This window comes from Pelophylax lessonae, assembly GCF_965119305.1.
Source record: "Pelophylax lessonae genome assembly, chromosome: 2".
NCBI classification, from domain to species: domain Eukaryota; kingdom Metazoa; phylum Chordata; class Amphibia; order Anura; family Ranidae; genus Pelophylax; species Pelophylax lessonae.
Window position 1 is genome coordinate 369,508,031 of NC_138769.1, and position 27,874 is coordinate 369,535,904.

General features: G+C 43.9%; 1 protein-coding gene across 1 annotated transcript in view; it reads right to left on the minus strand.

Annotated features, from left to right (window-relative positions):
• The window catches only part of SPOCD1 (SPOC domain containing 1), a gene marked incomplete at its 5' end in the record, with an annotated part of 374,162 nt that extends 353,350 nt beyond the window's left edge, over positions 1 to 20,812 (minus strand). Inside the window, one exon of the mRNA XM_082245154.1 lies at positions 20,564 to 20,812. Within this exon, the coding sequence (XP_082101280.1) occupies positions 20,564 to 20,812 (249 nt within the window). The remainder of the gene's footprint in view (positions 1 to 20,563) is intronic.
• Positions 20,813 to 27,874: the final 7,062 nt, after the last annotated feature.

A 27,874-nucleotide genomic window follows, 5' to 3' on the forward strand; every position in this document is an offset into this window, starting at 1 on the left:
TTAAAAAATATTTAAATGCACATTGTTTTACAAGCAAAAAAATGTGCATTTATTATTTTTTTAAAAAGATGACCTTATCCTCTAAGGTAAAAAAAAAACCTTTTAATGCCTGTCCCTCCTCCCTAAACACTTACCTGACACCACTCTTGATACAGCAATGTTCCCGCCATTCATGGGTTTTACCGAGAATAGCAGGAGCCATATAGGCTACTGCTACTGTCAGTCAAATCCTCAGAGAAGGGAGCAGAGGGTGGGGTCAAGCCATGCTGAGAAGCAGGGCTGTGGAGTCGGTAGATAAATGTTCCGACTCCGACTCCTCAGTTTTTTTGTACTTCCGACTCCCCGACTCCGACTCCTCTGTATTAATATGCAAATGTATTTTATACATTCCTTGAAGGAAAGAAAAGAGCCAAAATGGCTCCTGTTCCTGCACGTCTTTTCAAAATTGCATCTGTTTTCGGGGGCCCTAGCTGCAACAGTTACTTGCCGCAATTTGCCAATTAGTGTAGCTGCATGGCGATCTTTTAATCCATCTCTTATGGCAAGTTGCAGTGTATGAACAGCACATCGCATATGATGAATGCTTCTTCAACTAAGCTTCAATGCTTCTTCAACAAAGTTGTCTAAAAAAAATGTCAGCATTCTCTTCAGTTTCTAAACTTTCTCCAATACTTGCAGAGCTGTCTTCCTCTAACTCTAATATCTGTTTGTTACTTTCTTCATCCGCGTTCATCTTCTCAATTGTGCTCAACATGTAAGAAGCGTTATCTGTCACAACACATAAAATCTGTTCTTTTGTAATTTCAAAATCTTCTAGAACACCCTCCACTAACTTCTGAAGGTAATCACTGGTGTGATGTGCCTGAGTGTCCTTTAATCCGAGGGTCCGTGTTATTGTTTTGTTATTTTCATCCACAAATCTAACATTAATAGCAAAATAATTGACTCTGCGACGTGTGCATGCATCCATTTTAAGGAAGACAAAACGTCCTTTCAGAACTTTCTGTAGTTCTTCCTTTTTACATTTGGCCTCCTCAATTATACGTTTCCTTATACTTCCTTATAAGTCATAAATTATAACTTTTTGTGAATTGGGACATTTAAACTTGCTTTTTTTTAATTCCAATCTAAATTTAGTAGGAATCGGAGTCGGAGTCGGTGCATTGTTTGCCGACTCCGACTCCAGGTACCCAAAATTTCCTCCGACTCTTCAACTCTGACTCCGCAGCCCTGCTCAGAGGCGTACCTGGCTGCAGCCCAGCTCAGGAGCATGCCCCCACAAGTGCCCTCATAGCAAGTGGCTTGCTATGGAGAGAAAAGAGAGGAGAGGAGAGGTGAACAGCACTGGCGGGGAACCCCAGAAAAGAGGTTCATGGCTGCTCTGTGCAATACCATTGCACAGTTGTTATTTTAATTTAAAAATGTAGCTTAACACTCATCAACAAAATAAATTACTGTAACTTACTTGTTATTAGACTCAAATAAATAAATAGGCCCATTTATAGAAAACTAAATCTATTTTAGGCGACCAATTACCTTGTTAAATAAACATTTTTTTATAGCTCATGCTTTTGCAATTTTATATACAAAGAAGCTTTGTATCAACTAATAAGGCTTTAAAAAGAAAATAAATCTATGCATTATATTTCAAAACTATGCAAGGGAATGCCACAGGAAGTTTTCAGTACATCAAGATATTTTAAAATCCTTTATCATTATCTGTAAAGGTGGCAATTCACAGGTAAACCTGTTTGGCAACCTTGGAACCTTCTTCCCAACCAAAGACACACATTTGCTTTTGCAGTAATTTTTAACCTCTCTATGATTTGAGACCCTAAATAGATCGCCCACTTTAAGGGTTTAACTTGTGGAAATGAATTTCCTGTTCCTTCACAGGGTTTGAACAAAAAGTAGGTAACAATATTTCCTGGTCTCTATGGAACTTAGAGACCACATTAGGAAGAAATGCTGGATCAGTCTTAAAAATAATTCGATCTGCAAATATCTGTAAGAAGGGTGCTTTAATTGAAAGGGCCTCTAGCTCACTGACCAGTCTAGCTGTAGTGATTGCCACTAAAAAAAACTTGAGGATTAAGGTTCTCACCGAACAAGACTCCAATGGCTCAAATGGTTCTTTAATGAGAGCCTGCAAATCTACGGACAAATCCCACATTGGAAATGGGAGATTTCCTGCCGGTCTTTGTCTATTCAAAGCTTTAAAGAAATGGATCACCCAGGGATCCTTTGCTATGGGAATTTCTAGGAACACACTAATGGCTGAAACTTGGCTTTTCAGGGTGCTGACGGCTAACCCCTTGTTTTCCCCCTCTTGCAGAAACTCAAGTACTGACACTGGGCTACCTGCGTCTAAAGAGCTTGCTTTGCACCAACCCTTAAAAAACGTCCAAGTTTTTAGGTAAATGCTCCGTGTCTCTTTCTTTCTGCTTTTTAGCAGAGTTAGCACCAGCTGGTCTGAGAAACCCTTGCTCCTTAACAGTTCTTCTTCAGAAGCCAGGCTGCAAGGCTCCAAAGTTGCGCCCGAGGACAGAGTACTGGGCCCTGATAGAGAAGATCTTCCCTCACTGGTAATAGCCAGGGGGGTTCTACCGCTAGGTGCTTTAGGATCAAGAACCACTGCCTCTTTGGCCAGTGTGGCGCTATGAGGATTAGTGTAGTACTTTCCTCCTGAAACTTCCTCAGGACCGCTGGTATTAGCACCGGCGGAGGGAAGGCATAAGATCTGGGGAAAACCCAAGGTTGAGCCGGAGTGTCTACTCCTAGAGCTCCGTCCCATCTGCTCAGGGAAAAGAATTGAGGTGACTTTGTGTTTTGCCGCGAGGCAAAGAGACCGATGTTTGGTATTCCCCATCTCTGGGTAATCCAATTGAACACCTCCTGGTTTAGAGTCCAGTCGCCCTCCCTTACAGTTCTCCTGCTGAGAAAGTCGGCCAGTTGGTTTAACTCTCCCTTGAGATGAACCGCCGAAAGAGAACCTGGACTTCGGCCCTTTGAAGGATCCTTTCTGCCAATACCCACAGGAGATTGCTCCTGGTTCCACCCTTTCGGTTGATATATGCCACCACTGTGGCATTGTCCGACCGAACCTGGATTTGGTGTCCCTGTAAGTCTTCCTGGAAGGCTCTGAGGGCCAGCTCTACTGCCCTCAGTTCCCTCCAGTTTGAGGATTGTTTCACTTCTTCTGGTCCTCAAGTCCCCTGAGCTAGCTTGGATCCCAGATGGGCCCCCCAGCCTGTGCCGCTTGCATCCGTGGTGATAATGGTGGAAGCTATCTGAACCCAATAGAGGCCTTGCGATAGATTTGAGGCCTTTCTCCACCACCACAGAGATCTTTTCACTCCGGTTGGGATGTGGATTAGAGGATCCAGGGAGTCCTGACTGCGGTCCCAAGCTTCCAGGATGAACAGCTGTAAGGGATGAAAATGAAGGCCTGCCCACTGAACTGCTGGGATAGCGGCTGTTAGCAACCCCAGTATAGACATGGACTGTCTGGCCAAGATTGCTTGGTTGGATTGTAACTGGCCTACCGCCCTGTCTGCTTTTTGTCCAGAGGTAAGAAGACTTTCTGGACAGTGGAGTCTATTTCATAGCCCAGGAACAATATATCCTTTGCATTGGTACTAGGGAGGATTTTTCTAAATTTAGTAGACCCAGACTTTCCAGAAACCGTGTTGCATCTCGGAGGTCCCTGGACAATTGTTCTCGGGAATGGGCAAAAAGTAGCAGGTCATCTAGGTAAGTGATGACAGACAAAGCCTGTAGGCGCATGAATGCCAAGGTCTCTGCCATGACCTTGGTAAATATTCGGGGGGAAGAGGATAGACCAAATGGGAGGGCCTGAAATTGCCAATGCTGTATGTCCTCTCTTGTTCTTACGGCTAACCTCAGGAACTTTTGGCTTCTCTCTGCAATGGGAATGTGCAGGTAGGCGTCCTTGAGGTCTATCAAGGCCATATAAAAAATCTAGGGGAAGGATAGCCCTTATTGAATAGATAGAGTCCATCCTGAACTTCCTGTATCTGATTGAACGATTCAGTGGTTTAAGATCAACCTGTAACTGCCTGAGGGTTTTAATACCACAAAAACGAGGGAGTAAAACCCCTCTCCTACTTCCCCTGGTGATACCCTCCTGATGACCCTCTGTTTCTTCAGGTCTTTGAGGGAGGAAAGTATGGCCGTGGCCTTCTTCTCGCACTTTGACAGATGGGTAATTAACATCCTGGCAGGGGGAGGGCTTGAGAACTCCAGCTGAAAGCCCCGTCTTACGATCTCCAAAATAAAATGGCTGGAGGTGATCTCTTCCCACTGTAGGAGAAAATCCCCCAGTCTCCCTCCTACTGTGGTGAGGCTGTCATTGTGACTTCCTGGGCTGTTCAGGAGGGCAAAAAATAGCCCCCCCCCCACGGCCCTTCCCTTTTTGACTCCAGCATTTCCTCTGCCCTTCAGATTTTCTTGGAGTCTAAAAATTATTTTGGGGATATGATTTTTTATTGAACCCCACCTTCTTCCCCTGTTTTACCGGAAAGGATTTTTTTCCGATCTGCCGTTTGGTCCAGGATGGTCTCTAACCCTGGACCAAATAGGTGGTCCCCTGTAAATGGGATCCCACACAGCTTAGCTTTGGATCCCCCATCTCCCTGCCAAGTTTTTAACCAGAGGGCTCTCCTAGCCGAATTGGTTAAGGCAGATGACCTGGCCGTCATGATCACCGACTCCGCGGAGGCATCCGCAATGTATGCTACTCACCGTAGCAGCATGGGAAAGGAAGACAATGTGCGCTTTTATCTGTGTTAGCCAATACTCCATGTTTCTGGCTACCACAGTAATTGCCATGGCAGGTTTTAGGTTTCCCAAAGAAGAGTCCCATGCTTTTTTGGGAAGGGAGTCTGCTTGCTTATCCATGGGATCAGGAAGCGACCCCATATCCTCAAAAGCCAGATCTGTATGTCTGGAGACTCGTGAAAAGGCTGCGTCCAGTTTTGGTGATTTATTCCAGACTGCCGAATCATCTTCGGAAAAAGGAAACCTCCTTTTTAGAGCCCCGGAAAAAAAGGGTTTTCTTTCTGGGTCCTGCCATTCTTCCCTTACGGCGTCTATCAGGACCTCGTGCACTGGGAAAACCTTTTTCTTAGGTTTGCCCAGACCCGCATACATCTGGTCATATAGGGATAAGGTTTTCTCTCCCTCTTGGATTCCCAAAGTGGTGTGGATAGCCAGTAAAAGGCCCTCCACCTCTTCCAGAGACAGTTTGTATCTAGAGGTTCTGTTGGATTCCCCATCCGACCCCTGTGCCTCAGATTCCCCTTGGGAATTGGGGGGTGTGCTGTCGCATTCTTCCCCCTGATATTCAGAAACCGCCGGTGCTTCCCCACTTGTTGAGGGTAGTACCTGCGGAGTTGGAGCAATTTCCCGCCGTGCTGACTGGGGGAACTCTGCGGAAGCTGAATGTTAGCGAACAAATCCTTAAAGGACTGAAAAGTGCTACCAAGCTCCTTACCAGATGTGGCTAAGTCTGAATTTTCTTTACAAAAAGTGCAGCGCTAAAGTAATTTGAATAATAATGTGGCAAGTGGAAAACCACAAAAAAAACATATACAATATAAGCTAAATAGTGTCCAAAATACTGAATAAAGTCCCAAAACAGAAATGCAAATGAAAATGAATCCGCATGCAAGGTGTTGAGGAGAACAATCCTTTTCAGTGACACCCAGGGAAAAGTGAAGGATGGGGACACCTCTGTGCACAAGTATCACAAGCAGCTTACCAGAACTCCTTGGCTACTCAATTTAATGAGACAGCCTCTCCCAGCAAGATGTTATACCAATGTCACCAGCGGTTGTCAAGCTCCAATGCTTCATAATCACTCCATCATATATGCATGAGTATATAAAAAGAATAAAAGCCCATAGCGTAATTCCGTAACATATAAAATCCAATTTATTACAAGAATACTACTCACAATGAGAAGGTAAAAAACAGGTACATAGAACAGTGCGGCGTCCCGCAATTGTCCAAAGCAGCATCAAGCAATGTAAAGCAGCCGACTCCGTAAGGGGGCATGTGGACTTTGCGTCTGGAGTCGCCAACTTTTCGTCATCAAAAGACTTTGTCTGAATTTTGACTTTCAGTGTGCTTCCTGACTAAACTATCCAGACAATCCTTGCATAAGGGTTTAGTTCAGGATTCCCCCATAGTAGCTTTGCAGGAAGGGCATCTCTTCTTTGCATTATGGGCTGTCTGTGCTTTCTCAGAGGCCTTAATCTGAAAAATTCAAAAAACATAGTAAAACATATACTCTCACTAGCGCCCCCAGCCCACACAGCTTGCCCCAACAAAGAGTGTTACTAGGGACGACCATCACCAAAAGATCCCACAGTGTAACCCTCAAGCCTCCCTAATCCCCTTATAGAGCCTCTAGGGGAAAAGAAGTGGAGCTAGAGGGAGAAGATAAGGAAGTACCACCCCAGGTTTCCTTACCTTATGGTGGCTGGTGCTGTTCTCCCCCGTAGCAGTCCCTGAGGCCTGTGCCTCTGACATGGCTCTTGGAGTGTCTCACAAACTTTTTCCAGTAGCAGTCCCCCAGCAGTTTGAAAGCAGGAGTCTTCTTATCTGGCCCGCTCACCGCCGCGACCCGGAACACGGAAGTCGCAGTTGCCGACGGAAGTGCCCGCCCCTACCGGAAGTGACGTCCCCGGTCATCCGGCCCGGCTGCTCCATACCAGCCGTACAGCGGGGGGGGGGGGGCGGTGCACAATAGTCGGACATTCTCCCCGAGCGTGGAGAGCAGGCCCCCCAGCCTGAAAGCCCCCCTGAGCGGGGCTGGGTTGATAAAGATGTCCTTTGCGGCTGACAGGTAGGCGGGTCCCCCCCGGAGCTGTCTTTGCGGCCGCTTCAGAGAGTACCTGACTCCCCTGTAGCTTCAGTCTCCCAGCCTCAGCTATGGCTCCTCTTTAGACGGTGTCTCCCCACTGGAGGAAACACCAGAACTGAGGCAGCCAGCTGGAGGGAGGCTTAAATCTATTTGATTGGGGCGGTGTTTCCTATGAAGGGAGGAGCCAGGTTCTCTCAGAAGTGCCTGTCCTGAAAGATGACAAGGGAAAATTCAAAATGGGGTAATTGTTTCCCAATACCCTGAAAGGACTTAAGGCCATTAGGGACAAATGTACAAGTTTAAGGTAATGAAAGTATTTTCAATATGTTCGATGGCATAGCCTTTTCCTATGAATTTTTGTGAAAGGATTTTACCTTGTTCTAGGTAATCCGTGTCCAATGTGCAGTTTCTACAAAGTGTATGAAATTTACTTTTGGGACTATTATGTATTCACCTAGAGTGGAGGGAACTACCCGAGTGGATGTAGGAACTTCCTGCAGTTTCCCTAAAGTGATTCTTAGTGATAATCTGATCCTCATGGAACCCCAAAATCAAATCAAGGAAATTGAGAGTGGGAATCAAATACATTGGTAAAGGATAATCCAAATCAATAGATATTGCAGTATTGGATGAAATATGAAACCATGGTGGATGGGCAATTCCAAATGATGACGATATCGTCAATATACCTCCCATAAAAGGTAATGTACCGTGTGAAGGGGTTTTGGTGGTGGATATGTTGCAATTCCCATAGCCCCATACTTAGAATGGCATAACTAGGGGCATAGGAAGTCCCTATAGCAGTGCTGTTTATCTGGAAGTAATATTGATAGTTGAACGAAAAATAATTATGCTCAAGACAGTATTTAGTTGCCTCAACAATGAAGCTAATTTGTCTATGATTTCATCAGAATGGTGTACAGGAAAATATTGTACAGCTTGGAGACCTATATGATGGGGATGTTGGAGTACAGGGAGGTGACATCCAGAGATAGCCAACTGTAAAAGAGTCACATGTACAGTTCTTCAAAGTTTCGATGAGATGAACGGACTCCCTAATGTAAGATGTAAAAAATGATCTAGATATTGAGATAGACCATAGGTCACACGCCCCAGAGAAGTAACAATGGGCCTACCAGGCGGATGAACTAGATCTTTGTGTATTTTGGGTAAGTAATAAAAATAAGGAAGCTGAACTCTTTCAATAAAAAGGCACTTTCTTTTTTGTCGAAAACTTTTGCTTTTTGGGCTTCTCCAATTAGAGGTTTTAGTTCAACTACAAAAGTATCAGTGGGGTCCTTTTCAAGTTTCAAATATGTATTGGAATCAGACAGCAGTCTCTGAGCCTCTATGATATAATCTGATTTTTCAAGTATAACTATACCCCTTCCTCCCTCCTAGTCAGCAGCAGGTTTAATTATAATTTCTGGATATTCTTTGGGAGGGCTTTGGTTTCAGATGGTTACAAATTAGAGTGACTGACTATACTTTTGGAATGCATTTTTGTAAGATCTACATATACCATAATATAGAAGGTGTCTAAAAAGGATCCCTTGATATGTGATGGATATAATATTGATTTTGGTTTAAAATAAGTGTGTTGTACCAGAGGTGTGTGATCAACAAACATTTCTGGATCCAAATGTTTATTTTCCCATAGCAGTTCCTCTTTGATCTTTAACATCTCTATATCCACAGAGTCAAAAGAGTGATTGTTTGGATTCTGTTGACTAGAACTGCTGTGTGTTTTGGTGGCATACAACTTTTTAACCGTAAGGATACGAATACATTTAAATCTTTGAACAAGGTGTACAGATTGGGGGTAAAAGTAGGGGCAAAGTTGAAATCCCTATATAACAAAAGAGAATCTTCTGAGGAGAGGGAATGCCTAGAAAAACTAAATATTTTTATGGTACTATTGTTAAAGCGGAGTTCCGGGCACAAAATCGGTATTTTTTTTTTGTGCCCCTCCGCTAGCTACACATAACCTGAAAAGGAATTGGATAGTTATTTTTTTTTTTTTGTACACTCACCTTGTAATCGAAGATCGTAAATACTCACCTCAGGGTACTTCCTCCTCCAGCGCCGCGGCTCACCCCGTCACTTCCTGCCTCGCGATGATTCCTGGGAGCTGAACGTCATCGCTCCCAGGAATCAATGCGACGGCACCGGCCCCGCACGTCACTTCTGGGCGACGCCGCATTCCCCTGCTAAACAGCTTCTGGGCATGCCCAGAAGCTGTTTAGGAATGCGGCGCCGCACCGGAAGTGACGAGAGGGGCCGGTGCGGCGCATTCTGGGAGAAGAAGACGCGGAAGAAGACACCGAAGAGGACCGCGCCGGCTTCAGCTGCCCACAAGAGAGATGGAAACGCTGTGGAAGAAATTTTCAAAGTAAGTATTTCTTCTTGCAGGTAAGTGCGAACCGGGACAGATCAGAGGCTAGCCATTGTGGAATGTGCTAGCCCTGACTGTCCCGGGGGTATGTTCATCAAAAAATGAGATCTGTGCCCGGAACTCCGCTTTAAGTCCTTTCTTATTTTTTATCCTTCCACCTCTCCTTCCTCTGCAAGTTATTTTTTTCTTTAAAAGTCGGTAGAGGAACCCCTAAAAAGTCTTGATTGTCTGTGGAATTGGAGGGGTTAGTCAGAGGTGGCAAAACTACTGGGTCTGAAAAAATTTTTGGGATGAATTGGGGACATTTTCTATATAGGGAAGTGGGGTGGCTGTGGGTATTTCTCTAGAAGGGGATGTGTTTAGTGATGGGCTGGATGTAGTCTATCCTCCCGTAATAAGGGGAGTTGAGTTATCCAAGATGGAGTTGAGCGGAATATTAGGAAGTTTAAGAGGATCTTAAGGGACCTTGGTGTCTGGAATGGGGTGACACCTATGTAAAAGAGAAGATTGGGTTGCGGGATACGGCTCTCTAGCAGCATTTTCCATTATAGAGTTTATAGTGTAACCATCTCTGGAACTGTGTCTGAGAGAATTTTCTTTCTCACTGTTGGCAGTAGCCAAGGTTCTCGTATTGGGTGGATGGACCGGTGGGTTTTTGTGTAGTATAGGTTTTATTTAGGCAGGAATTGCTATATACCATTCCTTTTTGGATATGTCGAAATTTGTATTTTTTCATGGGCCTGGATTAAAATTGGGATTTGGGTGAAGACTCATGAGTGGGGCTGGCTGCTTAGGTAAATTTTTATTGTTGTGTTTTTTGTTCCAGGATAAAACACATTGCGATTGGTAGTTTTCTAGGTCCCTATTCAAGTTTACCTAGTTTTACTTTAATAATGGCTTCTTCATGTTGATGAAATATGTTGTTAAGTATATTGACCCATACGGGGAAAAAATAACCAGTATTAAAAGGTAATTAGGGAACTGACTGTCTGATTGTACTGATTACATTTCCTATTCCGTTGTTGGACTATAAGGCCCAGCCATTTAGTGGTGCAGAAATCTGCTGCAAATTGCCAGTCGGGTGTTAAATCTTGCTTTAGGAAGTCGGTTTTAATATGAGCAGACCCCTAGGGGTTATCTTGAGTGAAAGATACTGTTCAAGGAAGCAGATGTCCCACCATTGAAAGAATAATGTCCTAACATTATTTTCTAGCAAACTAAACTTCTTCCTAGGGGTGCATATTCGGTTGGCAGAAAATTTAGTAGTGGGACAATGATTACTGTTGGTCAAGGGTAGAAGGACCTCTTTTAGTTGTATCCGTTTAGAATTGTCAGTAAAGGAAAGGTTATCCAGGTTATCCGTCCAGCGGAGCCTCTTCTGATGCCACGCAGCCATGCTCCCCACTATCCACAGCAGGAGACCTAGAGATGCATCATAGCTTCCTTCTGACCCTCTGCCTCCTGAAGGCTGACCAGGACTGACGAACTGCCTATGTTCCCTTCACTTCTGCAAAAGCATATTAACCACTTGTCTAATGATGGTTTTAATAAACTGATACACTTACATGGCGGCACCTACTTTTTTTGTTTTTTCACCAATCTTGCTTGCCTGTCACAACAAAAAATAAATAAACTCAGGCCCCACATTGAGTTTAAAGCACAGCACTACCAAAAACACTTGCAGTAATCTCACCCCCTGGTCTTAGGTGGACAGCAAGCAGTAATTAGAAAAGCACAGCAGATAAGAAACAGGTAATATAACAATAATGTAGTTCAATACAAAAAATTGCTAGTTGCCTGTCTGTTCAGTGCTTTTTAAATCACAAAAATATGTGGCCAAAAACGCTGAAGAAAAATCAATATACTTTTCTACATACTTATTTTTGGTAATCAGCTCAGCACTGAAACCATTGGACCAGCATAGAATCCAAGCAACTAGCCTTTTCAGGTGGTCAGCAATGGCAGCACACCAATTTCTCTCAATACAGATTTCCTTTAATACCTAAACACTTGAGTCTCAGTGCCGTTTTAAAACTGCACAAGGAACACACTCCCAGCTGCTATACCGGCCAGTAGTTTGCGTACAGTTGTAAAGCCGACTGTCAGCTTTTACGGGGAAGTGATATGAGCTGTTGTGAAGCCAGCCAGTCACTTCCAAAACTTTTGCAATGTGGGGGCTATTGGGCCCTTATAGCAATAAAGTTATGAAAAGGGTGGTTTACACATTTAACCTCCCTGGCAGTATGATTCCTTCGGATTTTAGGTGCTGAAAGCGGTACCATTATTTTGCATGCAATTCTTGTGAATGAGCAGCCCAAACCAACTGTATACATTATATATATATATATATATATATATATATATATATATATATATATATATATATATATATATATATATGTATGTATGTATGTATGCATATATTATATATATATATATATATATATATATATATATATATATATATATATATATATATCTATATATATAAATATATATGTATATACGTATGTATATATATATATATATATACATACACACACATTATATATATATATATATATATATATATATATATATATATATATATATATATATATAAGTACAGTAAAACTGCAGGAAAGGGCACTGGGGGGCAAACTAATGTAATTTTTTTTTTTTATTTTGAATACTATCAGTGTGTTTGGTGTGTTTTACATTTGAATTTGCCGCCGGTTCCACCCCCCCCCTGCGAACGTCACGTCGCAGGAGATGGAAGCCGGGGCACGGAGAGGATCGGGAGGAAGATCCGCCGCGAGACACCGCGAGACACCGCCGGGACACATCGCTGGATCCCGGTGACAAGGTAAGTAACCCTGCTTACAGGATCCAGCGATGCTTCTGGCGGTACCCCGAGTGTGGCTCGGGGGTTACCGCTTTTGGCTCTGAAATTTAACCCCGAGCCACGCTCGGGAATACCGCTAAGAAGGTTAATGAATACTTTATTAATTCCAACAAGGAAATTAATAAGTTACACTCAAAACAAAGTCAATATAAAATAAAAATAAAAAAATAATTTAATTTAGAGACATAAAAGAAATTCTAGAGCCACCCCCCACACACATATAAAAACACATGCGTTGGGGTGCCTACGTACGAAAATGGGGACTACCCTACCCATGTTATATATCACCGTGCACGCCAGAGTGAGATTGATAATTCTAACATCTGAGTAACTCTAATCTGAAGAGCTGTAGGGGCTTTTTAATTGTTGCCCATGGTAAAATAAAGGGAATTTTTTTCACAGTTTCATATGCACACAATTTAAAGAGGTTGTAAACCCTTTTTTTTTTTTTCTTTTTGACCCTGCAAGAGAAACACATAATGAGCTAGTATGCATCGCATACTAGCTCATTATGAAATACTTACCTTAGAACGAGCCCCCGCCGTGCAGCCCGCTCACCTGTATGACGGGCGACTGGACAGGTCTTCCGGGATTGCGGCATCCGGCCATCTGATTGGCCGGAGCCGCGGTGACGTCACTCCCGCGCACGCACGCGGGAGCCGACAGTCACGGCACGGGGCTCTGAAGAAATGGCACCAGCGGCCGTTCCTTCAGAGCGCATGCGCCAGTGACGTCACTGGATGCATCTAAGGTAAATATCTCCTAAACGGTACATGTTTTGGATTTGGATACAAAAAGATTTCCCAAGCTTTAAACATCCCAAGGAGCACTGTGCAAGCGATAATATTGAAATGGAAGGAGTATCAGACCACTGAAAATCTACGAAGACCTGGCAGTCCCTCTAAACTTTCAGCTCATACAAGGAGAAGACTGATCAGAGATGCAGCCAAGAGACCCATGATCACTCTGGATGAACTGCAGAGATCTACAGCTGAGGTGGGAGACTCTGTCCATAGGACAACAATCAGTCGTATATTGCACAAATCTGGCCTTTATGGAAGAGTGGCAAGAAGAAAGCCATTTCTTAAGGATATCCATAAAAAGTGTTGTTTAAAGTTTGCCACAAGCCACCTGGGAGACACACCAAACATGTGGAAGAAGGTGCTCTGGTCAGATGAAACTAAAATCGAACTTTTTGGCAATGCAAAACGTTATGTTTGGCGTAAAAGCAACACAGCTCATCACCCTGGACACACCATCCCCACTGTCAAACATGGTGGCAGCATCATGGTTTGGGCCTGCTTTTCTTCAGCAGGGACAGGGAAGATGGTTAAAATTGATGGGAAGATGGACCATTCTGGAAGAAAACCTGATGGAGTCTGCAAAAGACCTGAGACTGGGACGGAGATTTGTCTTCCAACAAGACAATGATCCAAAACATAAAGCAAAATCTACAATGGGATGGTTCACAAATGAACATATCCAGGTGTTAGAATAGTCAAGTCAAAGTCCAGACCTGAATCCAATCGAGAATCTGTGGAAAGAACTGAAAACTGCTGTTCCCAAACGCTCTCCATCCAACCTCACTGAGCTCGAGCTGTTTTGCAAGGAGGAATGGGCAAAAATTTCAGTCTCTCGATGTGCAAAACTGATAAAGACATACCCCAAGCGACTTACAGCTGTAATCGCAGCGTTCAACAGCCAAGCCGTCAAAACCAGCGACTGTAAAGCAGGATGGAAGATTGGTCCTTGGGACAGCAGATCCTCCCTGAGAGGAAGCTTCCAAGGAACATCGGAGACCAGTCACCCTAGATCGGCGTACCAAGCCCAGCGAGGCTAGTCTGGAGCTACTAAGATGACCGGAATCTCTTCTGCCACGATCCTTCAGAGAAGTCTTGGCAGAAGCTTGAGAGGAGGGAAGGTGTTGTCATGTACGTGGGTGTCCTTGACCCGGGAGGTTCCCTGTTTCGTAGCTTGCAGCCTTATCTGTTGTGCCACAAAGAAGCTCTGGAGTTTTTGCAGTGATTTTCCAGCCTGATGCTTTACTTTTGGACTCACTAGCTCCACCTGCTGCCAGCTGTGAACAATGTACAATTTAACCAGCTGTGAACAATGTACAATTTAACCAGCCTTTAAATAGCATCACTTCCTGTTCCTCAATGCCCGTTTGTTTTGGAATATCTTCCTGGATGTGCTGTTTGCTCTCTTACTGACTATCGTGTATGAACTTTTGCCTGTATTCTTGACCCCTCTTCAGCCTGCCGAATCTGTACTTCACTGCCAGCTTGTGTATGACTTCTGCCTGCCTGACCATTATTTGGATTATGTTTGGATACTGTTTTGCCCGATCTGTTGCCGGCCTGATCTCTGACTACGTTTTCGCCTGAATCCTCAGCACTCAAGCTCCACTTCGGACGTTACCTTACAGGTACCTAACATAGCAAAAAGGAAATTTGTTGATAGGAATGAAATCCAGTCAGAAACAAATTACAGTAGCGCAATAGTGGTGTTACCCCTTTTCTCACCACTTATAAATAAATAAGCATGAATGGGATATAGCCCTTAGAATGATAAAACATAAAATCAAACTACAATAGTCCAAAAAAGTCCATCAGCTTAAATGTAAACAGCACTGTGCGTTTAAATCCAGAAGTCTTGATGGGCGTGATGTTAAACAGGGTCACCTCACACTCCACCACCACCGTGCCAGGAGTAAGGTAGAAATCAACACTCACCAAAAAGGTATGCTTATTCACTCTCATGAACAAGCTTACAGCGCATGAAATACAAAAATTCCAATGGCATTACCTTTCAGTCTCCAAACACAGGCAGGTATGACTCCGGGACATGTGGAAAATAAATAAATACCCTCCACTAGTGCAATAACGCATACACTCCTTTATTATAGCAATAATACAAACATTGCACTCACTTGCATTGTTGAAAAAAATGCACATCAAATAGGTAGGTAAAGTGGGCACCCTTTGGACACGAGATCACAGCCCCACGCCAGACCAGGTTCCACCGAATCCCCCTTTACCGTTGTTGTGGTTGCTGAGAACGCTGTCTGGTCACGCCCGACGCGTTTCGTCACTTCTGACTTCGTCACTGGGGGCATGACACAGACGGGTCTGGCAACCTCATTTATAGCAACCACTACCCGCCCCGTACACACTAGGCGCAAGTAAATAGTCAGTTCAACCCTAGCACAGCTGATCCAGACCAACAGCGCCGCTAGTACGAGCGGACACAGCACTTAACCAACTGGTCAATTAACCCTTAATCAGCAAGAGGTCCCAAAGTCCTATCCATACATAGGATGGGCCAATGTCTCCTAAAAATGGATTCAACCCTCTTAAAATCCTCTGAAAAATCTGAGAGGAAGCTCCATTCCTTCACACAACGTGACTGAGATATACTCACATCCGCGCTGTTCAACGAACCAAGAGACGCGGATGTGAGTACATCTCAGTCGCGTTGTGTGAAGGAATGGAGCTTCCTCTCAGATACGCGTGAGGGCATACCTTCATGCTGAAGGAGCCCTGTCCGTGGGTCCGGGTAAGCCCGCTCTCGGCTTGGCAGACCAGGTTTGTTTTGGGTCCTCTAGAGTAGGCCCTGAAAGGCTTTGAGCCCTTGTCAGTCGACCCTGAGGGATGAAAAAACTTCTTATGAGTCAAGAAGGAGGGCCCACATGTAAGACGAGGTTCTTAGTAGCCTGCAGAAGAAAAGTCCTCTTTTCCCCTGTGAGACCTTTATGATGTCATCCAGGGTAGCCCCAAACCGGCGATCCCCTTGAAATGGGAGATCAGTCAAGGCCTTTTTAGAAGTCTGGTCAGCAGACCAGCGTTTAAGCCAAAAGACACGCAGAAGGACCACTGCCGAAACAGAGAGCCAAGCCACTAGGGGAGCCGCATTCAAAGAGGCATCACAGTTATGGCGTAAAAGCTTAGCCCACTCGGTCAGAGTTTGCGGCAACACAACGGGTTGGAACCCATAACTGGCCATGAATGAAGACATTCTGGAAGACGATCTGATGGCAGAGTTCCTGGCAAACTCTGCCCAGGGTAGCAGATTAACTCAATTGTCCTGATGGTCAGAGATATAGCAGCGCAGAAATTGCTCCAGAGCTTGGTTGGAACGATCAGCGGCACCAATGGACTGGGGATTGTAGGTCGAGGAGAAGGAGAGTCGAATACCCAACTGGGAGCAAAAGGCACGCCAGAACCTGGAAACAAACTGGCTCCCACTGTCCGAGATAATCTCCTTAGGCAACCCATGTAAGCGGAAAACCTCCCTGGAAAACACAGAGGCAAGCTCCTGAGTAGTAGGCAGCCGTTTAAATGGAACACAGTGGCACATTTTGGAGAATTGGTCGACAACCATGAGGATAACCATGTAACCTCGAATCATGGGAAGTTCCACAATAACATCCATGGCTAGGTGAGACCAGGGATGCTCCCCATTGGGAATGGGATGCAGAAAGGCCCAAGGGAAGGTACCGCAGAGATTTGTTTTGGGCACAGACCGAACAAACAGCCATATACACAGCAACATCAGTGCAGAGAGATGGCCACCAGAACTGATGGGAAATAGCCCAGGACATCTGGCTCTTACCAGGATGACCGGCAGTCTTGGAATTGTGCTACGTGTGCAACAGTCTGATGCGCAACCCCTCAGGTACAAAACATTTGCCAGCAGGTCTCTCTGTGGGTTGGGCAAACAAGATCTGTTCCCCAAGAGGAGAGGTTAAGTTGGTGAGGATGGCAGCCAAGATATGATCTGAAGGTATGACTGGTGTCGGCACTGGACAACTCAGAATACTGGTGAGACAAGGCATCAGCTTTAACATTGTTGGAGCTGGGCAAATAGGAGACCACACAGTTAAAATGAGACAAGAATAAGGCCCATCTGGCCTGACGAGGTGTGAGCCTCTTGGCCTCCGAGAGATACCTTAGATTCTTATGATCGGTGAAAAAGAGAACTGGAACCACAGAACCTTCATGCAAGTGTCTCCACTCCATGAGAGCCAGGATAATGGCCAAGAGCTTTCTGTTTCCAAACTCTTAAATGCATTCAGCTGGAGACAGCTTCTTGGAGTAGAACCTACAAGGAAGTAAGGGTCCATCAGGTGTCCGACGCTGAGACAGGAGGGCTTTACTCCCGTCTCAGACGCATCCACCTCTAGGATAAAGGGCAAACCAGAATTGGGATGAGACAGATTAGAAGCCAAAGCCAAAGCAGACTTGAGGGCCTCAAAAGCTTGGATGGCAGCAGGCAGCCAATTGTGGGGATCGCTGCCCTTCTTAGTCAGATCTGAGATAGGTTTGGCCAAAGAGGAAAAGTTCCTGATAAATTTCCGATAGTAGTTGGAAAACCCAAAGAAATGCTGAATGGAACGGAGACCATTAGGGTGAGGCCATTGTAGAACAACCAAAACCTTTTGAGGGTCCATGGAAAACTCTTCAGCAGAAATGATGTAACCCAAGAAGGCAATCTGAGACAGGTGGAATTCACATTTCTCAAGCTTACAGAAAAGCCCATTCTCACGCAATCGTTGCAGCACTCATTTAACATCCAGGTAGTGTGATTCAATGGAGTCCGAATAAATCAAGATGTCGTCCAAATACACTACCACGCATTGCTGCAACATATCACGAAAGACATCATTGATGAACTCCTGGAAGACAGCGGGTGCATTGCACAAGCCAAAGTCTTCCACTCATCGCCCTTCTTGATCCTTACGGGGTTATAGGCGGCCCTTAGGTCAAGCTTGGTAAAGACCGTTGCTCCCTTGAGGCGGTCCAACAATTCAGTAATCATCAGAATCGGGTATGCATTCTTGACCATGATGCGATTGAGGTCCCTATAATCAATACAAGGTCTCAACTCACCCCCCTTCTACTTTACGAGGTAAAAACCGGCACCCGCTGGAGAAGTGGGGTCGTCTGCCGATGCCAGGTCATGCACAGAGGAACACGGAGAACAGAAGACTGGTAGCAGTGATGCACCTTGAAACACAAGGGCAAGGACTGCAAGCTATCAGGTGATATATATAGTCAGGTGTGCAACATCATCACTGAGCGACGCCCAGGCAGCAGGCAAGTGATGATGCAAACAGAGTTTATAAGAGACAGCAGTCTGTCCAAGATGGCTGCCAACAGGAAGGCAAGGAAAGACCTTGACACCTTGATCTTGACCCAAAACGAACCCTGCCACTGACCTAGATTAAGAGTCGGTTCACACTGGGGCGACACGACTCTGTACTACTTCGGGGGCGACTTGTGCATTCCCATGTACCACGACTTCGGAGCGACTTGCATGGACTTCACATAATGTAAGTCTATGCAAGTCGCTCCGAGGTCGCCCCGAAGTAGTACAGGACCCTTTTTCTAAGTCGGAGCCACTTGTGTCGCTCCTATTAGAACGGGTCCTGTAGCAGTCAATGGACTGCGAGGGAGCACGACTTGTCAGGCTGACAAGTCGCCTGACAAGTCGCGCTAGTGTGGACCGGGTCTTAAGCTTTTTTATTTATTTATTTTTTATTATTATTTATACATTTTTTTTTCTACACACAGTTTTTTTTTCTATCTCTGCAAGGACAGAGAAAGATACAATCTATCTCTCTCGTCCATTCACAAAGGCAGAAAACATGGGGCGGGCTTCACAGTGACTGATCACTGTGATAGCCAATCAGAGGCTATCACAGCGATCAGGTGACCCGGAATCGAACGTTCTAGGTCCTGATCCCTAGAACAGGGCCAGGGGCTCTCAGCGAAACTCCGGTCTTTGTGCTGGGAGCGTGCTGTGCGGCGCGCTCCCAGCACAAAGGGATATACGCAATGTGGCCCCATAGAAAAAAACCCAACCTAGTGGGGCCGCATATTAATTTTATGTTGGCGCCAAGGAGTTAAGTGGCCCTTTTGCTAAAAAAAAAAAAACATATACAATATCACTTGCTAAGGCTAAAAATAATACTGTTAGGTGCCCTTCAAATTATGAGCAGTACTAACATACCTGAATTTATTTTCAATAGGCTGGCAGCATGCCTTAAAGCACAACAAATTGGTTCAACAACACCTCACACTTACCATTGCTATGCGCTGCGGTAATACGCAGAAATATGTGTTTTTCTGGGTGTTACTGTAACACACCAATCTGAATGAGCCCACAGTGAATAATCGCTGATAAATGTTCACATTTTTCAGAAATGCGGTTGAATAAGAGACAAGCTTGATAACAGCCCTGGCATTACTACAAACCACTAAAAGCAATGAAAACTGTGATGTTTGACAGACCAGCTGGTCTCTAAAGATTCCCAAAATGAGTTTGTTATAATGGCAGATTAGACTATTTTAGAGAATATGAAAACAATTACCCTATATACCAGGAGCAAAAGCAGTCTGAAAGCCAACCAATATCTAATTAGCATTGATCAAATATCAAACTGCCAGGATGATAGATGTATTCATATGATTACCAGATATGTCTGTGAATGCTTATTTTTTTCCATTTTAATGACAGATAACCACATTTTTCAGGTATACTTTGTATGCTAACTTCTCATGAACACTGGACTGAATTCACACCATGGCTGCCACAACTGTTCACAATTGAAACAAGTTTTGAATTTCAGAATGCATAGTCACATACCAGAAGCTTCTGTGAAGTAAATTATAGAGGTTATTGTCTACCATTAAAGGAGAACTACACTTGCAATGTACACATTTCTAGGAGGTAGGTATTTATAGTAGAAGAGACACTGTACAGCTCTTCTGCCATAAAATATATTCCCCTCCTTCTTTACCAATTGTTAAGTGGCAGCCAAGCACGCATATGCAGGGGATTTACATCATACCAACCAATCAAGATTAACAAACACTCCAGACCCAGGAGACAGAAGCACCGGCAATGAAGTAACAAGGGAACTTGGACGATAGAATTGCTGGAGAAGGGCACTTTGTAAGGTAAGCAAGCCATAATGTGCAAATATGCTGTGCATACTTTCACATTATGTGAAGAGCTCCAACTCCAACCAAAAACATTTGCTTCAACTTTAGCACTGTGAAGCTTTCTTACCCACTTGAGTCCCCAGCACCATTTTAAAATGACACACCATCTCAGCAGTTTCTGAGGCCCCCGGTCTGCATTAGTATTGGAACTCCCGGCTGTCAGTGATAGCTGGGGTTCAGTGGTAAGCCCAGGAGCTAAATTGTGCAGCTTCTGGGCTTTCGATCTTGCACTCCATAGGAGCCCCTTTTACAAATCGTTGGGAACACAATGCTTCTACAACAGTGGAAATCAACAGAAAGCTAAGGAAATGGAGCTGAAATACGAAGCAAAAATACAACTAATGCCAAAGAACGCAAGAATGGAACATAAGCTCATAAAAACTTACTTTTTTGATGGTGGTGATCAAGTTAGTGTAAAGCGAAGCTCTATCCAAATCTTGAGAAACACGCCTATTTGTTGAATTCTCATTCTTCTGGGTGATACGTGGCGGTATCAACTCTGACACAAACTGTACATCAGAGTCAGAATCATTTGACGTGTGTACTGGAGATTCCAGCCCAAATTTATCAAACAGTCCCAATGGACTGCTACAGTCACGCTCTTGTGGTAATTTCAGATAGCTTGGAGTATCCATGTCCACACTTGTAAGTTTGTCTGAAATATATATGGTCATTGTTAAAAATGTCACTAATGAATAGGTACTTCATAGTAAAACAATCTATGTATTTGTTTTTTTTTTTTGCAGACAAATAAAACATGTTCCTAACTGTATTTAATAATTAGGATCTTCTTTACAGGGTCTATTACCCTTAAAGCAAATCTGGGCTTTGCTCATGCAGGGCATGGTCGCGCAGCAGTACGTATTCACCTTACAACTCATAAAGTAGCACTGTGTAGGCCCCAAAACACTCTAGTCAGAGATTACACTGGGCTGAGGACTCCCATGTGAGAGTGCTGGGCCAATCATCAAGCACCATCATGGCAGCTAGGGGAGTGAGTCACATGCTCCTCCTTAATTAGAAAGACTGATTATTTTCATTGTTCTTAGTAGCTGAAAGGTTCAGTGGAGGCCCAAAGGAAAGGTCAGTATATGCTGCTGTGGGACCAGGCTTTATAGATACACTACCTAGGCAAAACATAGGTTATGCTTAGAGCCTAGATGCATGCAAAAAAAAAAAAAAAAACAGCACAAGGGACAGACATCACTTACAGTCAGTAGGTTGTGTCCCTTGTACTGAATCCTTTTAATTGAAACCCTCCTCTGTCCATTATCCTATGCACCCCCACCCCATCCTATGCACGCTGCTGTAATCTTTAAGTGCAGCAGGGGTTAGTACAACTAAGGGGATGCCACAGGCTCTCATCAAAAGAGCCTTACTATGCCTGCACTTTCCACCCAGCTCCTCCATTTATAGAAGCCATAATATCGCTTACATGAATAAACCACAATCTATGAATGGAGGATGGACAGATGATTGAAAGGTCTCACCCCACTTTTAGATCACTTTCCATTCACAGAAGCTCTAGTATGGCTTCTGTTAATTGCAGATGGCTGGTTTACAAAAAAGATCATTCCTGGAGTTCCACTTTAACATTATGAGGTTTAAAGCTGAACTCCAGTTTTTGTTACACTTTACATAGTTCATAGATGGCAACTCGGAAGCACAAACCTTTAAAAATAAGTCAGCAGTGGTATCACTAATATTCCTTTCCTAGTAAATATTCTTTAAGTTAAAGCTGAACCCTGGCTTTTATTACAACTCGGGAGCACACTAGATGTGTGCTCCCGCTAGACGTGCGGTATAAACTGTATGTAGCTGTATGAAGCGATATAAACTGTATGTATACAGCACTGTGTTCCAGGTGCGAGCCAAGACCTTCTTGTCTCAAACCCAGAACATAATAGAGTCTATCTGAACGGCGCTCAGCCATTCATAGAAAGTGATGTATTCAATCAATGAATACAAAGCCTCCTCTGATTGGCTGAGTCAGAAGTGACATCATTAGCCTGCATCTCTGACTCAGAGAGAAGCTTTGTATTCATTGCTAGCATACACAGCTTTCCCTGAATGGCTGAGCACTGATCAGAGAGACTCTACTGTGTTCCGAGTATAAGACAGGAAGGTCTGTATGCTGTATGTAGCCTCAGCCACATACAGTTTATACCATACATCCAGTAGCCTCACATGTTAGTTAGGGACAAAGTTCGTTTGGACCAGCTTGGCCCAAACAAACTATGTAAAGTGTAACAAAAGCTGCAGTTCAGCTCAACGTAAAGAAAATTTAGATCAAACAAAGAACAAAAGGAAAGAGGGAAACGAATGGGGCAGAATGTCAGACTTTACTGGTACCAAAAGGAGGACTATACACATACAGTATAGTAAAATATAAAAATGTATCGCATAATGTCTTTAAAGAAAACTTTTTTTTTTTCTTTTTTTTTTTTAAAGACATTGTGCAATAAATTTTGATATTTTACTATATTGCATGTGTATAGTTCTCCTTTTGGTACCAGTAAAGTCTGACATTCTGCCCCACTCTTTTCCCCCTTTCCTTTCGTTCTTTGTTTGATCTGTGCTATATATGGATGAGGTACTTTTTATGCCCTCACCCTCTTCTTGATTAAAGAAAATTTACTAGGAAAGAAATATTAGTGATAACACAGCTGACTTGTTTTTGAAGGTGTGTGCTCCGGAGTTGTCATTCATAGGGCCCTTTCACACGGGCAAATCATCCTATTTTTTTGCAGATGATTTACGGACATAATGAATGTCAATGGCATTGCGGATGTCAGCGGAATACCATCCGCTGACATCGGATTTTCTTCCTTTCAGTTCTGTTCCGTTTTTTGGAACGGAACAGAACCCTATTTTTCCTCCGTTCAAAAAACGGAAAGGAAGCAAAATCGGATGTCAGCGGTGTCATCCGCTGACATCCGCAATGCCCATAGACTTCCATTATGTCCGTATATCATCCGCAAACGGATGGGATGATATGCAGACATACGGAGCGGATGACACAAGTGTCATCCGCTCCGTGAAAAAAAAAAGTACCGGAGCGGATCGCAATGCGTGTGGAAGAGCCCTTACTCTTGCTTTTCTATTTACTGAATCAAAAAAAAGTATGCACCGGGCCTCTATTACACAGCCAATTACCTGTAGCCAGCAGATTCTAGCAGCAAGAATCAGTGGATTCTCGTCATGGAATGACCAGGGCATGAATATGAATGGACGTCTGAGCCTGGACACAGAATTATGTCACGTCTGGATTACAAGTAAAATCTAAGAAGCTACATGTTGATATATACAGTAACCAAATATTAAAGGTAATAAAGGAAAAGTAAAGAATACAAAAGAAAAATAAAATAAGCTCTAGTGAGTAAAAGATGGTAGAAGCACCCAAACTGTGTTGCATACAGTATATGACAAGTAAAGTAAACCTGTAACCTTAAGACTTTTTCACTCGGCTGATTGAATTAGGTCCACCCGTCAGTCTTGCAGAAGGACCTAATCAGAAGCTCTATGTTAGTCTGTGAGTGACCAGATGTAAACAGGGATCAAGATCAGAAAAGAATAGAAAAGGTCTGCATCCTTTTCTATATTTTCAGACCTAAACGTGATGGATCTGAGATAATCTGATGTATACAGATGCAAGTCCATTTACAATCCATAGATCTAACACAGGTCTGGAAAGTTCCAGTTTTTAACTCTTTGGCTGCCATCAATATAAGGCTTACCACGTAAGCAGTGCAGGCTTTTGCAAGTGCTCCAGGCTGCTATATACTGTGTTTACATTTATTAGGCCGACCAACTAGTTTACAGGTGCCCCGTCACTTCCACCACAAATAACCCTGCCATGGATTCTGGTCCCACCTGCAGGCTAGGGACAAGCATTGCATGTGTCACCAGGTACAGGGAATAGAGGATGTTCAGCCAGGGAATAACAGCTCTGACCCTAAAAGTGACATAATATATAATGATTCTGTGTTCGTTTGCTGTTCTCCCCTCCAGTGATTGCAAATACAATCAGCATGTATTACATCACTTTTGGGTTCAGAGTTTTTATTTCCCGGCTGTTGTGCCCAAGGACGGAGCTGTTCAAGCATGATGTTTTGCACCATCCATCACATGATAGCAATACAAAAGAAGAAAAAAAAATGAGAGTACCATATTGTAAAAAAAAAAAAAAACATAGAACATTTTTCAAAGCCCCCCCACGTACACAAGTAAACACATGCGTTGTGTGCAGCTATGTAGGTAAACGATGGTTGCACTACACATTACATATTACTGTGCCAACCAGAGTGAGGGCAATAATTCCATTCCATAATTTATGGTTAATTCTCAAATGATGGTCTATAAAGCTTTAAAAAAGTGCCACCTATGGCCGTTCTGATTGGCCAAGGTGGAGATTGTGTAGCCATCTGTCTGCCTTTCCACCCCAGCCAATAAAAGAATGCTTTGTATTCACTTAAAGAAAATACAAGGCTGTTCCTGAATGATTGTGGTGCTGTGCCAGTGATTCTCTGTTTCCAGCAGCAGAGGGGAAGTCACTTGTACCCCTCCAGAAAGACACTGCTTAAATGGAGCTAAACCATCCTATCCTTTACAGCCAAGGAAGCTGCCATCTAAGCCTCTGTTTCATCTTCAGTTTCCATGGTGATCAGTTATGACACCAGCCATTTGATGGCTTGACAGTTCAACTGAGGGCAAAAACAAATGTGACAGTTAGTCACAGCACACCTTGAAATTAAAGTGGAACATTAGGCCAACAATTAAAAAAGGGAGGAATGTTAATGCAGAAGAGACATGCTTTGTCTCTTCTGCATTAAAGTTACCTACATGCCTTGTCTGCCCTTGTACAGTGAGCCACACATGCACAGTTTACTGTACAAATTCGGCAATGTCGCATGCATGGGAGTGATGTCATCGCATGGGAGTGACATCGTCCCCACTTGGCCAGCAGTCAGCTGGAGCAGAGGTGAGTGTAGTTCCACTTTAAAGTGTTTGTAAACTCTTACTTACACCCATTGAAACAACTGGCCTCAGGTGATACACAAATGAGATTAAACAAATTCTCCTTTATAATTTGTAACTGTTTATCTGTGGCCCTTTCTTCTCTACAGCTGTTCAAAGTGCCGAATTTATCCAGCTTGTCTGATCTTTCAGAAACCAGTGGGCCGGAAGCTGAAGCTACACTCTGCAGAGCTCAGAGCCGATTGGAGGGGAGTGACACACCCCCTTCACACAGCACACGGAAACAGAGCTGAGGCTGTTTATCAAAGGCTGTGTGCTGGAGCCCCCCCTCATCTTTTTTCTCTTGCTGTCAGCAAAACTTGTTAGAAGTGACCCAAGCTGATAGCAGAACTATGAAGCAGCAGACAGAAATGACACCTGGTGCTCTGAAATGACACTATAGAGGGATATGATTTGTTAATACTTCATGTCTGAGGTTTACAACCTCTTTAAAGAATAAGTTCATCTTTGGAACATGTTACATGTTACACATGTATTTAGGGTGTAACATATTCCAGTACTTGCCCCGCTCACCCCTTCCATTGTGACAGGGCTCTGTGAAAGGAGGACAGGGCGGATCAATGAAAGATCCCCCTCCTCTATTAACAGAGCATTTTTTTTATTGATGGATGCTAAAGTACAGCTTATAATGTGTTAGAGGGGTGGAAAGGGTAGGCATAGTTGGCACTTTTACCTGGTGCCTGTGACAAGTCCAGAGGCTGTTTTAAACCTCCTCAGCACTGGAAAATTACCGCTGCAGGGATATAAGGGCAGAGGATGGAAAATTACAACCTTGAAAGCCAGCACAAGCACAAGGGACCATGTTTATTCAGTGTCCCTTGTGCTGATTTAGAAAAAAAACACAAATTACCCATTTAAAAACATTTTACAAAACTTTAATCACAACTGTGTGTTGCACTAATGCTCGTTTTTTTGTGCATTTTTTTGTTTTTTACGTGACAGCAAAGGGCAGCTTAATCACTTGGATGGGCTGCCCTACATGTGACAAATGCACCAAAGTAGCTCCTGCACCTTTTTCGGGTGCAGAACTTGTTGACTGCATTTGGTCCTTTTTAGTTTATTAAGCGAAAGAAAAAAAAACAACCCTGTAGTGATTAAATACCAGTAAAAGAAAGCTTTAGTGTGAACAAAATGATAAAAACTTAGTTTTGGTACAGTGTTGTAGGACTGCGCCATTGTCATTCAAAGTGGGACAGCGCTGAAAGCTGAAAATTGGCCGGGGCAGGAAGGGGGTGAAAGTGCCCAGTATTAAAGTTATTAAAGTGATTGTAAAGGAAAATAAAATAACAAACATGTTACACTTACAAACTCACTGCACAGAGCAGCCCCAGTCCTCTTCTCAGGTCCCCTGCCGTCGTTCTGGGCCCCTCTCCCTTGCTGAGTGCCCCCATAGCATTGCTGTGGGGGAATTTGTTCATGCTCACTCCCGAGCTGGCTCTCTGCTTCCATAAGACGCAGAGAGGGTGGCTCAGCCCTGCAGCCTCCACTCCTTCCTCATTGGCTGTGATTGATAGCTGCTCCCAATGGCTCCCGCTGCTGAATTTCTCCCAAACAGGAGAGAGAGAGAGACCGGGGAAAGAGGACGAGATCAGACTTAGGTAACTATTAGGGGGCTGAGGGGGGAGCTGCACACTGAAGGTTTTTTACCTTCATGTATAAGCAGAGCCGACTTGCCGCAGCATATGTACTGCTGGCAGTCGGCAAGTGGTTAAAGCGGAGTTCCGCTCCTCCTCCAAAAATTAAAAGTCAGCAGCTACACCTACTGTAGCTGCTGACTTTTAACCACTTTACCACACTTTGCTGTCTTACGTCTGGGCCACTTTTTGCGATTCGGCGCTGTGCGACTTTAACGGACAATTGCGCGGTCGTGCGACGCTGTACCCAAACAACATTTACGTCATTTTTTCCCCACAAATAGAGCTTTCTTTTGGTGGTATTTGATCACCTGTGCGATTTTTACTTTTTGCGCAATAAACAAAAAAAGAGCGTTTATTTTGAAAAAATAACAATATTTTTAACATTTTTTATATGAAATTCCCCCCCAAAAAATGTAAAAATCTAAATTTTTTAAAATTTTTGGCCAATTTGTTTTCTGCTACCTATGTTTGGTAAAAAAAAATCACAATAAGTGTATTTTGATTGGTTTGCGCAAAAGTTATTGCGTTTACTAACTAAGGGAAAGATTTTTGTCATTTTTGGTGTTTTTTTTTTTAACGAGTAATGGCGGCGATCTGCGATTTTATTTGCGGGACTGCGACATTGCGGCGGACAGATCGGACCCTTGACTGACATTTTTGACACTTTTGGTGGTACCAGTGACATTACTGCAGTAATCAGTGCAATATATATGCACTGTTACTGTAAAAATGACACTGGCAGGGAAGAGGTTAATTTTATTGGAGAGGGAGGGGTTAATGCATGCCTGGTGCTTACTGACTTGTGTGGGGGGAGGTGACTATGTGACACAAGGACAGATCCAGGGTTCAGCTATGCTGAACACTCCGATCTGTCACTCCCTGTCACTTAGGAGATCCGCCCGCTCTGTTTACACAGGCGGGCGGATCTCCAAACTAGATTCCCCGACGATCGGGGAAGAGTAGCTCCACGCCTGGCCTGACTCCCGCTGTGACTGAAAACAGCGGGAGCGCGCCTACAGGGGG